General features: G+C 32.0%; 3 protein-coding genes across 3 annotated transcripts; 2 read left to right on the top strand and 1 right to left on the bottom strand.

Moving 5' to 3' along the window:
* Positions 1-412: 412 nt before the first annotated feature.
* Positions 413-3,647, top strand: LOC135143288 (zinc finger protein 112-like). Its single transcript, XM_064075158.1, has 2 exons — positions 413-1,925; positions 1,973-3,647. The coding sequence occupies exons 1-2, from the start codon at positions 638-640 to the stop codon at positions 2,425-2,427; spliced, it is 1,743 nt and encodes a 580-aa protein (XP_063931228.1). The 5' UTR covers positions 413-637; the 3' UTR covers positions 2,428-3,647.
* A 1,951-nt stretch (positions 3,648-5,598) lies between these two features.
* On the bottom strand, positions 5,599-12,356 carry LOC135143069 (transmembrane 9 superfamily member 3). The gene is made up of 9 exons (XM_064074912.1): positions 12,144-12,356; positions 11,843-12,038; positions 11,434-11,789; positions 11,248-11,379; positions 6,877-7,043; positions 6,602-6,827; positions 6,344-6,552; positions 6,063-6,293; positions 5,599-6,015 (listed from the first exon to the last, which is right to left on the bottom strand). Exons 1-9 carry the CDS (start codon positions 12,213-12,215, stop codon positions 5,871-5,873), a joined length of 1,734 nt encoding a protein of 577 aa, XP_063930982.1. The 5' UTR covers positions 12,216-12,356; the 3' UTR covers positions 5,599-5,870.
* Positions 12,357-12,628: 272 nt separating this feature from the next.
* LOC135143070 (lipid scramblase CLPTM1L) lies at positions 12,629-14,780 on the top strand. Its single transcript, XM_064074913.1, has 6 exons — positions 12,629-12,949; positions 12,997-13,606; positions 13,658-13,846; positions 13,901-14,100; positions 14,165-14,416; positions 14,469-14,780. The coding sequence occupies exons 1-6, from the start codon at positions 12,705-12,707 to the stop codon at positions 14,554-14,556; spliced, it is 1,584 nt and encodes a 527-aa protein (XP_063930983.1). The 5' UTR covers positions 12,629-12,704; the 3' UTR covers positions 14,557-14,780.
* The last annotated feature ends 1,857 nt before the right edge of the window (positions 14,781-16,637 follow it).

Genomic DNA, 16,637 nt, shown 5'->3' with positions numbered 1-16,637 from the left:
CGTTTGATGTCTTAAATGTGTTATTCTAAAATTGTGTTAAATCTTAATTCAGAGTTATTAATTATTGTAAAAGAAATATATTCACGTAAAAAAATCATCGTTTAAGAAAAGAGTTCTTGTAGATAAAGTTGCATATGCAAGACGTGACTTAAAATACACATTATTGTACTCCTGTGAGTCCAAACCTCATGCACAGCTCTGTTTGTAAAATTTACAGTCGTAGGATATCAGTATTTATAACCCAATAATAATAATAATTAACAGTTAGAATATTCTTTATAATGAAAATCATGTTGAGTTCTGCAACCAATATTACACGGTACACAATAGATGTATGTACGCGACATCTACGCGGCTGCCTGTGAATCGCTCTTACCATTCCTACCCTTTTTCTTTATTTCATCAATTATGGTGGAAGCGCAACAAGTGTTTAACTTTTATCAGTAAAAATACTTTAAAAAAATTGTTTTACATTATGAATATCGTTTAGTGATCAGTTTAATCCCTTCCGTTATATTGTAAGTGCTCTTATTTTCTATATTATCACCAATAACGTAACCACAACTCGCTTACAAAATCATTTGAGGAGGACCCCAAACAAGCTTTATAAATCTTCAGAACTATACATTTTTTCAATATGGATGTGAAAAACAGCCTGGTTTTAAAAAAGAAACGAGAATTGTTGGTAGGAATTAACAAAAGAAAAATGAGCTTGAGGAAGCACATCGACATGCTCAAACCTAATGAATGCAGACTGGATATCACACAAATAACAAAATGTGTCTTTCTTGGATCCTTGTGCTTGAAACCCGTCCCACAACTTTTCGATTCACCTTTATTACTGGAAGAATTAGACATGAAAGTAGGAAATGTAAGAACGGATGTGATCATAAACAATGAAAATAACAGTTTTAAAACGTTAAATGGTGAAAACCACATTACCCCAAAGAACTCTTCCAAAAGGGGTTCTCGAAAAAGATGCCTTAATCCAGCCAAAATTAGGAAAAAATCGCTCAGGGAACGTAATGATTCAAAGACAATTAATGGTGTAATCAAAGATGAAACTGTAGTAGTTACACCAACACAATGTGCTAATGACAGGGAAACTGCACTAGTCCAGAGAATAGAAACCAACGATGATATACCTCCACCAAAACCATTGTGTGAAAAAGTTGAAAAAGAAAATAACAAAGTTGAACTAGCAATGCTACATTCTGTGATAGAAAACGATATTGAAGTGCCTCCAACTGAGACTTCATTCCAAGAAAATAATAGTATTAAGAGCAGTAATACCGAGTTAGAAATAAAAGAAATTACTATTACAGAACCAGTTGCCAATGAACACATATATGAATTTGAGGAGGATGTTGCATTTGAAGAAAGCATCTTAAATCTAAAACTGGATAGGAATGGAAAAGATCCCAATTCAAGAAATAAACCAACATCGGAAGATATCCCTCCTGATATCAAAACGATTACTTCAGTTGCTCTTCACTATGAGGACGTTGAAAGGTTGAAACGAGAACCAACACCAGAATTAATATTATCAGATTCTGATGAAGACGCTATAGATCAACTAATGTTTAATATTATGGATATAAAAGTAGGTCCAAATATGTTTGATAAAGATTTATTCGATATCCCGTCTCCAGAGGCTGAAGAATTTGAAGAGTACTCTAGCTATTGTAATAATACAAACGAAGATCACCCCAATAAAAACGATGACGACGATGGTTTTAAAGAAGATAAAAAAATGATTAAAAGAACTCCCCAATGTAAAATCTGCTCACAAGTTTTCGGCAGCTACATTCAGCTAAAGAAGCATAAAGCAGCTCACAACGGGGATAAACCTTATCTTTGCCTAAAGTGCAATGAAAACCACACAACTCTGGACCAGTTAGTTGCACATTTAAGAACACACCAAGGTAAATCCATTTATTTGAATTATATAGTGATTGATTTTTTCATTCAGGTAAACATCCATATGTCTGCAAAAAGTGCAGTCAAGGCTTCAAATCAATGAAAGCTCTGGAAAATCACCAACCGGTCCATGTTCTACAGAAAACTGTGCCTCAGAAAAAGGCTTTTAAGTGTGAAGTTTGTGGAAAAGAGTTTCGTAAGTTATGTGATTTAGAAAGACATACAAGGGTACATACTGGCGAAAAACCGTCAGTATGCAATATATGTAACAGGCGATTCCAACAAGCGCACAATTTAAATAAACATTTGCTCATCCATACAAAGGAAAAACCATTTGAATGCGATGTTTGTAACAAAAAATTTGGGCGAAATGACGTGTTAACTAGACATATGCTAACGCATTCTGTTAAAAAGCCAAATGATTGTAATGTTTGTATGAAAAGTTTTATACGTGTTTCACAATTATTGGCTCATAAAGAGAAATACCATTCTAATGAAGCTTCCTAACATCTCATATTTGTTCCCCTGTAGAATAATCATGATCTCCACAATTTATATTCTATATTTATATCAACTATTCACACTTTTGTAAATATTTTTATATTTGTTATTTAAATGATAAAACGATTTTTTTCAAAAATTTTGCGATTAAAGAGTGATTTTTTTATTCGTATTAATATCCATGATTTGAAATAACTTTCAAATAATCCACTCAATGACATTTGAACTATGAATCGCAAATTGTTATTAAATCCCTATTGTTAATATATATTTTGTTGTATTTGTAAAACTGGTATTAAGCCTCGTGTGCTATCCCTAGGTTGAAATATTTTTTTGTTTTTTTTTCTTTAGTAAAACGTAAACGTATTTATGTACAAATTACGAAAGAAATCAACAATTACGTTTTACTAAATGCGAAATGTTTCAGTTAATATTAGAATCGAAGTTTATTATTTAACTTTACTAACATGGTTATAAACCTACACATAAAAGCAGCATTCTAGCTCTCCCTAAAAAAATTTTACAATTCGAATATAAAAGACCCATTATAAAAAATATATCGCGATCTTGGCCAGTTCACTTGTTACGGTTGTTTAACACTACAAAGTTTGACTAACGAATGTTTTTTTTTTAAATTGTCACAGTAATTAACCTACTGTTCCCAAGAACTATAAATGTATTTACTGCCTGCAGCAAGATATATTTGTGCAATACTTAAAACTACACTTGTTTATTATGCAGAGCAATTTTTTGAAACTTCAAATTATATATTATTGTGTTTTAAGGTGGGCCTTTTCTTCGCGAATTTTTATTACATTTAGGAGCATATAAAACGAGACGAACTATGTTATTGAATCAGTCGTGTTTTTTTTATATATACAAAGATTTACACGATGATAATAAATTTAATAACGTAAAATGTGTCATCGAAGTAAATCATCCTCCTGTGGGTCAGCCTTTAATTATATTAATGATTTTTATTTTAAACTTTAAAGCAAGTGTGATAGTATTGTATGAAACAAATACAAGTGCCTTCATGTATCTTAATAAAGAGAGAGTGCCTTTAAAGTATAAATTTTTTATAAATTATGTACATTTTACTAATAAGAAACTAGTAATAAGTAGAAGGTCAATATATTTTTTGTATTTAGTATATTGCCTTGTGTAATACCTATTATTATTACAACTACTACTATGTCATGTACCTTGTAGTTTCTTAATTACTTAATTTTATGTTTTGATGTATTATGAAAATAATTGTTAGTACATAAATTACTGAACCTTATCATACCTTTATATGAATATTTATAATAAATAGAAAAACAACAGTATTTTTTACTACAATTAACGTTGAAAAGTAAGCGGTGTCAGTTACAAACATCCTACACATAATTTTACAAATAACTTTTTTATGTACTATTCTAACATTTACCTGTGTAAAATCATTATAATTAATTTGACTGCATTGAAATCAGCTTGCTATGCATGATTAATATAAACCACTATGAATCTATTGAAAATCCAACTTTTCAGAATAACTGAACATTCTGACTTTGGAATATTTGGGATTTTTAAATAAAAATTTAAGAAACCTCCTAGAGGTGGTTTAACCACAAGTACCCAAGAAGGTGGATTGGATAGTCCAATGCTGTGACCGATTGGCTCTTCTGATCTGAATCCGTGCGATTTTTTTCCAGTGGGGGCCCTATAAAGTAGTTGCTATACCAAACCCTTGTCAATACGGCTAAACAATTGACAAATCGAAGTGAAGTGGTTGCTACACCAATTAGGGCACATCGAAAAATGATAAATCGGATATAATATTATTACTACTACTACTGTGAAACAAATTTTTTTTTTTTTCGTTTTGAATATATTAAAATTATTTTTATGGTTTATTTTACGTTTATTTAATTTTTGCTTCCCAAGCGTAAGTTAAAAAATGTTTTAAAATAGTCTATTTTCAACGTGTCATGACCCCATGAGTACAAAAAAATAGGTACCTTGTTTCCGTCTGGTGTCTATGTCACGTTTTATTACACAGACAATCTTCGAAACTACTGGACCAATTGTTATCAAATTTTATGTTTGTTAAGAAAATCGTATAGACCAAATCATTATCATTCGTACTAACAATGGAATGGCCTCATCTTCAAAATTTACAGTAGTAAATGTTATTTAAATTTTATAAAAATAGATACTCCTGCATTTGCAATTTATGAATCCGTGTTGACTTTTTACCCTAGACATCCAAATTTTTGGAAACAATCAAAATTGTATAACAAAATTTTACAAGTTAACTTTGAAGTTGCAAAACCGAATACTGTAAAGGTTATCGGAAACATATATGGTAAATCGTTAATCAAAATTTGCTCATTTATGCCCTCCCCCAACAAATGATGACGTCATCTTGCAATTTATGAGTGTTTACGTTAGACATTTTTTGTTTTTTTGAAAAATCAAGTGTTCGTAATTAATGAATTAGCCCTCTCCTCTGGGTTGAGAAGACAAAATCAAATTTCATTTTCTTTTAAGACAAATACCTCCGCTCATGCTTGCTTTTTAAAATATACGTCGTGTATGCAGTGTTTTCTCAATGTCAACCACATGTCATAAAATAATATTTTCTTGACCAGAACCCGACTTACACGTTTTAAATTTCTAATTTTCAGGATTATCTAGTTACCAATTGTGTCCCAGTTTTTTTGTCCACCGATGGTACCTACTTTAGTTTACAGCTAATAGTTTTCTGTTTGTGCTTGTAATACTAAAGGTTTGTTGGATCCTTTCTAAACTCTTTTGTTTCATTTTAATTTTGTTAAAAGTTTTCATTACTCGATTTTACATTTTAATTTTTATAACAAAAAACTATAATTACAAACATGGAATTACAATCGTACTTTGACATACTGTGAATTCAGAAAAAAAAACAACGATAATTTGAAAGAAGAAAAACCTGATGTAATTTTAAAAAGAACAGAAATTGACATAATAGGTAATAATACTAACACGTTTTTGATGTTAGTTTCCGAGTTTAACATTAAGCTGTTGCCACGACGAGTACCTACTATGAATGTCATCCTTTAACCTCTGAATGTGTAATTATTACCCACTAGTGTGTAAAACTTACATACACTTGTTTAATCACAGATACATTAAAAGCAGTGAAATGACGTCTTCTAGTTTTTATAAATTTTATTAACAATAAAATTACACATGGTATACAAACTATTAAGTAAAATTTAGGAAGTAATTATTATGAAAAGATACTTTATAATAAATAGTTTATTTTAAATCACATTAAGATAAAAGAACAAAGTAAAGAAAAACTATTTATAACACATCCACAATTTAACAAGAATGTACTATACATTCGAATTTAAGATGTGTAAAGTCCGCACAATTTATCCGAAAAGGTGACTATTTACAAAAGAAATAACGTAATCACTTCAGTCAATTTTAACAGTAGAATATATTTTCCTAACAAACACACTGGTGCCTACATACCCCACAGTACCACACATAATCCCTAGAGCTCCGCTAAAAAGCGCCATATATCCAAAATAAAATGCAGTTTGAAATAGCCCATACATCCTAAAATCACAAAATAAATCTCATTTAATCAAAACAGGTGCACTTACTTTGTTTTGAAAAAGAAGTAATAAATTGCATATAGGTAAACATATGCTGACGTAGAGGCTGCAGCTAGGAAGGACGTCCATTGCCAGCGATAATCTTCAGCATTGAGTAAGAAATATGTACAGACTATTGTTACGCAAACTGTTACTATCATCAATATAATAAACACTAGTAACATAAATCCGTAAACGTAGTAGATCTTGTATGCCCAAAATGAGGTGAAAATAAAATACCTTAAACGAAAATTATCACAAAAATTGAACAAATGACACACTTATCTTACATTTCGATGAATATGCTGGCGAATGGTAAAATTCCCCCCATCAGTATTATAACTCCTGGTTCCATAAACCATTTCTTTTCGGGTATTGGTCGAGGAACTGCATTAATACGACAGGGATAATCGGGTTGTCCTGCTAAATTACGCCCTAATACAGTCCCTACCAACGTTAACGGCAAAATGATGAACAAACATATACAAGTAACTGCAACCTAATTTCACATTAATCGCAAGACTACTTTTGTGGTTGTCTCTGTTTACCATAGTTCCAAAAGGTATAGCCCTTGAAGCGTGATAATAAATAGCAATAAAGTTGATGAAAAATGCTGTACCGCACACAAAAGCCGGCAGCATAAATGCCGAAATTGTCATTTGCCTGATCCATATTTTACCTCCCATTCTTGCATAAAGAGACCCCCCAAAATATCCATTTATCGGTGATGTTATGGCGTACACAAATATGGCAGTAGATAACAGAGATCCACGTCTACATGAAATGTAGTTACACACAAGCTTTTATGGGTAAAAATACTCACTCTGTATATAGTTCTCCGAGAATTGCAAAAACTATTACACTGAAAACTACAGTTGTCAACTGGTATCCTGCACCAATGAGAGACGAAAAAATGAGTGAGTGAGAAGCGGGACGGAATACATCACCATGAACCTGTTTCCAACCGTACTCATCACCCAAATCTCTTTCCTGTAATCAAAATTAACCATTTTAGCGTATCACGTAACCCATGGTCTCGACACAGGAGAATAATGCATATTTAATCCGTAAAACAAACATTTGTTTAAATACAAGGAACAGCTTAGTTATTTCAAAAATTAACGTTAAAATTTTCATTTTTAATTTACCGGAAATATGTTTAATCCCACCTGACGCAAATTCAAAGCTACTCAAATCTGAGCTAATTACAGTATTTAACCGCATACAAGATCACTTCAGTGATGCAAAAAATTGATCATTCACAGATTCCAAACAATTTTAATCAGTACTCATTACAATTTTGTTGTTCACAATCGGGTTAAAAAATCCCAGGATCCACTAATTTAGTTGCACAACTTCTGCAACAAGCAGAAAAAGAAGAAAAAATCCCGGGGATCACTGTGATGAATGCAAAAGACCCAACTGAAGTTGCAGTAAATCAATTCAAATTGTATTTTTCGGTTCTAACTTTTGAAATATTTAAACAAAATTGCTAGTTTTACAAAACAATCGTTTATACAGGAATTATTAGCAATGAGCTCCATTACAAGTGTAGCTAATCTAATATCCTGAAAAACAAGGGAAAAATAAATTTCATCGCACCATGTAATTATCCTATGTGCCCAAAGCAAAAAACCACACTGTACAAGTACAAGTCTGTGGGAGATAAAAAAATCCGCTAAAATCATCAAAAATAAACTAAGAAAAACATATCTCCCAAAAATTTTCCTATTAATCAATTTTTCAAAATTAAGCAAAAACAAACATGTACACAAATCCCTTCAAATTCAATGAACAGTGATAATTCTCTAATTTTGATGTTTTCTGTAAATCAGCACTTCATTTCTAGCCGGTGGAAGAAAAAAAATCACCCAAAAACCAAGGAAATTCAAAGAATTGTAAAAATAAAGAAAACCACAAGAAAAACTCATCTCCCACAAAACTATATTTTGAAATAAACGTTTATAATATTTTTCCAACGCACAGCTGAAAAACGAACAAAACCACCTAAAAAAATTGGTCGCAGTTTATTTCGAAAGAATTTCCTTCGCTTCCAAAGTACAAGTCCAACAAATCCTTTTTTTTTTTGAAAATTATAAAATTAGATTTTGCTATGTTTATTTTGTGATAACCTCTATAAAGCAAAAACCAACGGCATAAATAACACTCTTGCAGCCCGTGCGCCGTGTGGGCGCAAATTGCACAAGTACGGAGAATGTAAAATATATTTAAATTAGATAATCATCGGGAAAAAATAGCCTCTCAGCAATAACAACAAACTTTAATTGCAAGTGTTTGTTTATACATTGGAAGAATGTCAGGTCAAATTTATTTGATTTGAATGAGTCACAGTCGAACAGAATATTCTGAATATTATTATTATTATAATTCTTATTAAATAAAAACGTGCGTATTCTCATCTTTTCGATTTCAATTTTTTTGGGGGATAAGCAAATATATTTTGATTCAAAATTTACCATAACTTTGAAACACACAAGATTTCAACACATTCGGTTTTGCAGATCCAAAATTAAATTACAAAAGGTTGTTATATAATTTTGATTTTTTCCAAAAATCTGGACGTTTCAGGTAAAAACTCAACACGAATTTATAAACTACACGTGTAGGACTATTTATGTTATTTTATACAACTTAAAACCCATTTACTATGTACAATTTTGAGATAACCTCATCACCGACGGACAGAAACGGGACACCCATTTTTTCGTATTCTAGAGCCATGACCCATCGAAACGAAGAGTCCCCCGACGGACTCGATTTCAATACCTCCTTAGCTTACGCTCGGGAAGTACAAATCATGAAAATCACCTCAGAATAATAATAAACAAAAAAATCAACAAAATATTATTGAAAATACGCGAAAACTACTGAAAAAACATTAAATTTCACCTCATGTCCAAGGACTGACATTATATCAATACATTAATAAAATAATATAAATGGAAACAAAGGTTTGTAGATCGTGCCGGTTAAGAAAAAATGTAACTGAATTCACCCCAGATAAGAATTTAACAAAACCTATTTGTAAATGTAAATACGTAGATCTTCAAAAAAAAAAACGATTTCGATTATCGCGAGTTTTATCTTAACAACAAAGGAACTAAAATTACTGAAACAATTTCCTATAATATCCAAATCGCATCGCCCAATGTAGGAAAAATCTTTTCATGGATTTCTTTCTCAATTTTCATTTCCAAAAGAAGAATTAAATCATTGTACAAATTGCAATTTTCTTTTTTTAAATAAAAACCACTCGTCGCAACAGTATTCAATTAATTCCTAAACGAAGAATTACTGACAGAATGACTTGGTATTACAGAAACGTCCTTTATGGGAAGCATACTTTAAATCTACATATGCAATCACTGCTTTTTCTTCTTTCAGCCTCCAAGACGATGCGAACCGAATTATTCATCAAACCACCCCCGTAAGAACCCGTCCCTATTGAACTAGCTTCAAACTAAAGAAATCGCACTGAAATCGGTTCATCCGCTTGGGAGCTACGGTGCAACAGAGAGAGACATAGACATCAACTGATAATCTTGAAATGATTGAAGTGATTAGCATCAAAAATATCTAAAAAGCTAAGAATCATCCAGATCGAACCAGCTTTCAAAGAAAAAAAGCCGGATTGAAATCGGTTCATCCGTTTGGGAGCTATGGTGGTACACAGAGAGAGACAAAGGAGTCGAAATTATAACATCCTTCTTTTTCAGGTGGAGGTTAAAAAGTACCATCTAATAGAAAATTTTCTTATTTTTGTCTCTATTTAAAAGAAGCATTCCTTTAATTTTCAAAAAATAAATTAATTTATCTAAAAATATTTCGGCTGAGACCTATAATACTTGAAAATGAGAAGAGTACGCGCATGCGTAGATGCACATAGACGCAATTTTTAAAATTTACGTCTAATGCTTGTTCGTATTCTTGTTTAAATTCCCTCGTATTGTTGTTATAGAAACAATTGTATGTTCGTAAAGAAAGGCATCGTGAGTTTAAGAACTGTGCGGATCATATGAACAGCGCGGTACGATATCAGTCAAATAGTTAGCTGACTGTGTTGCATTGAGTCGAGTTATTATCACTTGACGTCTACACATACATAGGTAAACACCTATGTATACACGTCGAGTATACCCATGGCACATCTCGAAAATCTCCAACGACCACTTGTCATGTACACATAAGTGCGACCTTGATTGGCGTTCGAACACAGTTGTGTACGCCTACCAATTACAACGGCCTCGCCGCTCTTGAAATTGTTCAGCATTATTTTATTTTTGTTGATGATTCTATGAGCACATACAAAATATTCCCATAAAAACCTTTGCATCTTGAAGATGGGTCGACTGATGCAATAAAAAAATACAATTATTTTCAGCTAAGGTTCACGCAATCTGTTTCAACTTGAATAAGATAAGAAATCAAAATTTCTCACTATCTACAAAGTTAAAAATCGGATTATGAGTTACACAATATATTGACTCTGATATTAGTGATACTACAGTACCTTCAGTATGTATTAGAGAAAAAAAAGATATATGTACTGGTGCTGGACAGTTGAGGATGTGTGCTTATTGCAACTTGTAAAGAAGGCAACCCCACCACCTCAACTTGAGATGTAAATAATTTTTACAATGAACAGATGCAACTGCTTCAAATAAAATCGCATGTAGTAAAAGATAATAATAAAGTTACAAGAAATTTTTATGTTAGCTATTCCCCATTATGTTGACATTTGTTTCTGAGTGAAACTGTATTTTTCATGAGCTACAACACTGACACACAATCCTAGTATACAGTGCTCAGGATTCAGCACAAAACTTTAATAGTTTACTATAAATAAGGTGTGATCAATAAAAATTGCTCTGTATTACGTGCTGCACAATCAAGACGTCTTTCTTATCATCTCTTATGCGCAACAGGGGATGAGAAAGACAGCTAATCTGGCAGTGTCCATAATTAGAGGGCGATTTTTGTTGACATCACGTTATTTCAATTAAAAGGGATTATTGGGGAAGAACAACAACAGAATTTATATCCAAATGCAACAACAGCATAAACAGCACCAAAACAAAAACTGGAACTGCAGGGTAGTTTTACAGTAAAGTTTGTATGCCAACAGATATTATTTGAGTACCTTACTTAATTATTCAATTATCTTACAACTTACCATGTCATCTATATCTTCATCTTTACTGTATCTGGCATAATCCTTACGTAAAGTACGCATTAGAATCATAGAAACTAAACCAACTAAAAATATCACCATCATAAAGCTGTTAAATATACTAAACCAATGTATCTACAAATAATAAAATGTTTCATTAAGTTTTAAGTGTTACTACTCTCTACTCACTCTGTGTTGGAAGAAGTTATGGTCTAAATATTTATCAAAACGATCTTCAAACTTTGTGTCAGTTGGTTTCCATATCACTTCATAAGTGAAGCTTAATTTTGCACTTGGAGTTAAAAGAACTTTATCTTCAGATGTGAGATTAACATCAATAATTTGCTTTCCATTATAGCCAATTTCAAATTTCTTGTGTGTCCATATGTAGTAATTGTTGTCTTTCATTTCACCTACTACGCCCCAAATTGGTAAATCATCAATATACATTTGATACCAGTAATGATTTTTTACAGCATAGACAAAGGCTTTGTATTTTTCTTCATTTAGCTCCACGGCACAATATTCTCCCTTTTGTACTCTACCTAAAATTATCAATTAATAAAGATTTTGTACATTACGACAGACAATGCTTCACTTTTAAAATCAATTTCAATCCCACTAAATTCCAATTCAACACCTTGTAACGCCTCGCTGAGTGTTTCATGGTAATGATTTATTGTGTCTTTACTGCCAACACAAAATGGTAATGAAAAATAAGCATAAGTTTCCTGACGATTGTGATATGGGCCAACTGTATTCATCCAAAGTATTACCTCTTCATTTTCATCGTACTAAAAAAAACATTACCATGTAAAAAACGACGATGCTGTGACAAATGTTTCGATTTACATGTTTTACATTCCACGAAACTATAGTATTGTTTACGTTTTACTTACTATGTGATTGTGTTCGTCTGAATACGCCCCGATTACGAGAGACAGAAATATAATTTTGCATATAACATACATTCTTTACAGCAAAAAATGATTGTTTATAAAAATTTCAACTTTTTCACATTAAAATAATGAAATTATTTCCATATATTACCGGAATCATCTAAAAATACCCCATAACTAGCACTACAAACGTAGACATGGAATTGACAGATAAAAATGACAGAAATCTGACAGCAGGGCGCTAGATTATTGGCGCTTACAAGTAGTTTAATGTAATCAGTTTATCTGTTGAAATTACATTTATCTTAGTTTACAAATAACTTTGTAGGCAGTACCATATTTCCGCACTATTTAATTATTGACAAGAGACTACCATTCCAATGTTAATTAGATGTTATTTGGTTGTTACAGAATATTTTTAATTTACCCGCCTACACTGAGATTTATGATTGGCCAGTCATTTTAGACAGAATTGTCAACTTTGATGTTTGACATGTTATATTCCATAAGTGACATAATAAATAACCACGAAACACGTCTACAAGTTCAAACCAAAGCAAAATGAGAATTTCCGTATCATTCATAGCATCTACTTTATTCTTTATTTTTATTCTGCATTCAATGTGGAATTTGTTTAGTATATTCAGAGTTCCAACATGCATAGTGGGAGATAAATGTTATATTTCTTATTTAAATTCAAATCCAAATCTCGATTTGCTGGTTTATGCTTCAGACAACTCAAAATCCGGAAATATTGAATTGATTCTTAATATAGACAAATTCAATTATCACGATAAATGGGAAAAGTAATTTTTAGGCACGTTTCTAACAGTTATTAAATTTATTTTTTCAGGGAAATATCTCTTCAGTTACCAAAGGTTGTCAGAAATAATGGTACTATGTCTATCCATACAATTATCATTCCAAGTAGTTCTAAAAAAAAACATTACACTTTAAATGAATTAGCGACTCAGCCGGATGCTACATATTTGAAGTATCCATTAACAAAATATGCCATTCCGGCAAGTGCTGCTTTTAATTTATTAAAAGAAGAATCAAAGAAACAAACTGTGAAGCCAGTAACACATTTGAGAACCAAATTTCCAATTATCATGTGTACTGACAAATTTGAAATTTCCTCGTCAAATATTCCTATGGAAATAATAAGACATTTAAGAATTAATCATAAACGACAATTTTTACCAGTTGTTCACCGTGATATCATGCAAATGAGACTGAGAGATTTGTTGGAAATAACTGGGGAAACAATGGATGCGAAAATATTATTTACCTACACCCCTGTATCTGTTGGAAAAATGAGATTTGTTGCTCAAATTGATTCTACGCTACATCAGTTCATTGCATTAGGGTTTACTGAAAAAGATTTAGATGAAGTGAAAGGAGTGTTTGCAGATACAAATGTTTATTTGCTTTGTGCAACAGTGCTTATTGGCAGCATTCATGTACGTGGTCTTCACATGGTTTTCCTCTAATATTTTTTTTTTATATTGCAGTTACTCCTTGATTTCCTTTCATTTAAAAATGATGTGAAGTTTTGGAAAGCCCAGACTTCCATGGCAGGGTTATCTACTAGTAGTGTATTATGGAGGGCCTTTTCACAAACGGTTATTTTCCTATATTTATTAGATGAAGGCACGTCATTGTTAGTCTTAGTTCCAAGTGGAGTTGCTACTATTATAGAAGTAAGTATTGTAGAGTACAAGCAAATTATGGAATATAATATCTCATTTTTCCAGTTTTGGAAAATCAGTAAAGTGCTGAATAAAAGTATTTCATGGAGTGGAGGATTAAGATTTAGTAAAGGTAAAAATGAAAGCGCTGAGGAGTTACAGACTAGAAAATATGATGAAGAGTGCATGAAGTATTTGTGTTATCTCTTATATCCTCTTTGTGGTTGTGCAGCTATTTATTCTCTCCTGTATCAATCACATAAAAGGTATGGTTAAAATGGTGTTAACACTACCATAAAGTGTCAACGGATTAAAATATTTAATTTTTAGTTGGTATTCATGGACCATCAATAGCTTGGTGAATGGTGTATACGCATTTGGTTTTCTTTTCATGCTACCTCAATTATTCATCAATTATAGACTGAAGTCAGTAGCAGCTCTACCATGGAGAGCATTTACATACAGGGCATTTAATACCTTCATTGATGACATTTTTGCATTTATTATTACTATGCCCACAGCTCATAGAGTTGCGTGCTTCAGAGATGACGTAGTTTTTCTCATATACCTCTATCAAAGATGGTAAGTTTACTTCATAATTTGATATCTGTTCTTATTCATGAATTTTGCCTAGGCTGTACCCTGTTGATAAAACAAGAACTGATGAAATCATAGATGACAGCCCTATTGAAAATGATGTTGACTCAAAGAAAACGCAGTAAATGTAAACGTGGATTATTTTTCATTTCCTACTTCAACATCATTCACAGGGTATTTTGCTCTATGTATGGATTGACAAATCTGTATCTTGACTGTGATGAAATACCTATTCTAATTGTTGCAATCAGTTGTAATGTGAATTTGAATTGTACCTACTATTTTTAAAATTTAACTGTGTTATCGTGATAATAATTTTCAAGAATAAAGTTGTGGAGCACTATAATAAGTTTTGTAGTGAACAATAATGCGGCATCTTGTGAAAAGCTCCATTTTACTTTTCTTGAGATCTTTATTTTTACATTTTCATTTTCAGTACCTTTTTGATTACATATAATATATTTTATATAGTTGTTTGTTCTCTTGTGATCTTGTTTTTTTTTTTACAGTTGCATTATATTTCTTTGTGCAAACTTCATTTTTCCTTATTTTTCAGTAGTGCAAGATTTTCTGATAGCCTCCACATATTTTTTATAGATTCTTTCCTAATATACAGGTATTCGAGATAGTATTCCGCGACCTTACATCCTGAGAATGGATAGAAATATTGAAATTCTATAAACGCCATTGTTTTTAGCTTGAAATCGGAAGCTTAATTTAGTTCATTGCATTTATGACACACATATGGCGTCGGCGTGGCAATGCAAAGCAATATTTTTTTAAATTATAGTTACAATGACATAAAACACTCGGGTATTTACGTCATTTTTAGTAAATAAAAAATCGTGGTTACAGTACGCGTGTTGACATGGACTGGTCTTGACAAACCATCAACTCTAAAACCCGTAACCCAAATCGCGAGCCCTAGTGCGGCCACGTGACTAAATTGCAGAGTGGGGCCACAGAGAACCCTACAAGTTAGAACCATTAGAAGGGCTATTACATCGTTTAGTTCGGTATGCAGATCAAAGAATACATGGTGTGACATCTTCAAGTGTAGATATTTTTTTCGCTAATTCATGCATACCTTGTTAAGAACTTGAAGTGGGATTTCAGTTAATACAAAAATCTGCAATATGAGAGTAAAGTAACTGGTTATCAAAAAGAAATTTTGTTGTTTTATGAAGACATATGAAGCTTTGACTAGAGGCAAATGTATGTTGTAAGTTCATTTTAAGGCAATAAAAAAGGATTATGAGCAGAGCCCGGTCAGGTGCGAATGAAGAGCCCAACCGCCAGTGCAATGGTGCACTTGAACCTCCCGTCGGAGCGATTAAACTTCAGGTGGATAACTATACGACATAAAAAAGGGTTAATGTTTCTTCAAATTCGCGTGTAGCTAGCAGTTTTTATACTACACGTTAAATATAAAAGACAACGAATGTCGCGTCCAGGATCTGATAATAATCATTAAGATGATTATTTAGATGAACATCTTAATGCCATGATGTTCCTCTAAAATTAATAACTTTAAAAAAGAATAGACTAGTTAACTAAAAACTAGTGTTGTTAAATATCCAGCTATTTTCAAAAATAGCCTTAAGGGGGAACGCTAGAAGAGAGACAAGTTTGAATTGGGCGCCATTTGTTGCCTTAAACGCAACCAGCAATTCTTCTTTAAATCTACCTGACGCGCTGAGATAGACGACTACCGCTGAGTCATAAAAACATCGTAAGCCGATAATGAAGAATAATGATAATTTATGACAGGCGGCCCACAGCATACCTTCAGCACAGAATAATCATTTCCCGTATTCTTTTGACATATTAATTTTAATATTCGAGATAATTATTATATTATTCAAACAAAATTTAGACACTGTTGAGCAAACAAGACTTATCAAGCCCGTCTATTACTTTATTCGCCTATTAATGTATTATTAATACCGTTTTCTTGTTATTTAGATAAGGGAACAAATTAAATGCACAGTTGTATTTTTAAACGCTCTGTATTTTTGCTCGGTAAAAATGATAAATGCTAAGTTATATAATAAATGCTCAGTTAAAAAATAAATTATCAGTAAAAATAATACATACATGCTTGGTGAAATAATAGCTGCTTAGTTAAATTAATAAATGTTCGGTTAAATAAGAAATGCTTAGTAAGAACCCTACGTACTAAGAATAAAAATTGGCCGAAGGTCAT

Source organism: Zophobas morio, unplaced genomic scaffold (genome assembly GCF_036711695.1).
Source record: "Zophobas morio isolate AGI-343-1 ecotype UQ-CSIRO unplaced genomic scaffold, CSIRO_AGI_Zmor_V1 ptg000058l, whole genome shotgun sequence".
Lineage (NCBI taxonomy): Eukaryota > Metazoa > Arthropoda > Insecta > Coleoptera > Tenebrionidae > Zophobas > Zophobas morio.
Note: the sequence above shows the minus strand (reverse complement) of the source record. Positions and strands in the feature narration are given on the sequence as shown.

Excerpts from the sequence above, each read along its gene's own strand:
- LOC135143288 (XM_064075158.1), top strand. The coding sequence starts at position 638 with ATGGATGTGAAAAACAGCCTGGTTTTAAAAAAGAAACGAGAATTGTTG. Across the intron at positions 1,926-1,972 it reads ACATTTAAGAACACACCAAG|GTAAACATCCATATGTCTGC; the intron begins GTAAATCCATTT and ends TTTTTCATTCAG.
- LOC135143070 (XM_064074913.1), top strand. The coding sequence starts at position 12,705 with ATGAGAATTTCCGTATCATTCATAGCATCTACTTTATTCTTTATTTTT. Across the intron at positions 13,607-13,657 it reads TGCTTATTGGCAGCATTCAT|TTACTCCTTGATTTCCTTTC; the intron begins GTACGTGGTCTT and ends TTTATATTGCAG. Across the intron at positions 13,847-13,900 it reads GAGTTGCTACTATTATAGAA|TTTTGGAAAATCAGTAAAGT; the intron begins GTAAGTATTGTA and ends TCATTTTTCCAG.
- LOC135143069 (XM_064074912.1), bottom strand. The coding sequence starts at position 12,215 with ATGTATGTTATATGCAAAATTATATTTCTGTCTCTCGTAATCGGGGCG. Across the intron at positions 6,294-6,343 it reads GCCAGCATATTCATCGAAAT|GTATTTTATTTTCACCTCAT; the intron begins GTAAGATAAGTG and ends TTTTCGTTTAAG. Across the intron at positions 6,016-6,062 it reads TACTTCTTTTTCAAAACAAA|GATGTATGGGCTATTTCAAA; the intron begins GTAAGTGCACCT and ends TTGTGATTTTAG.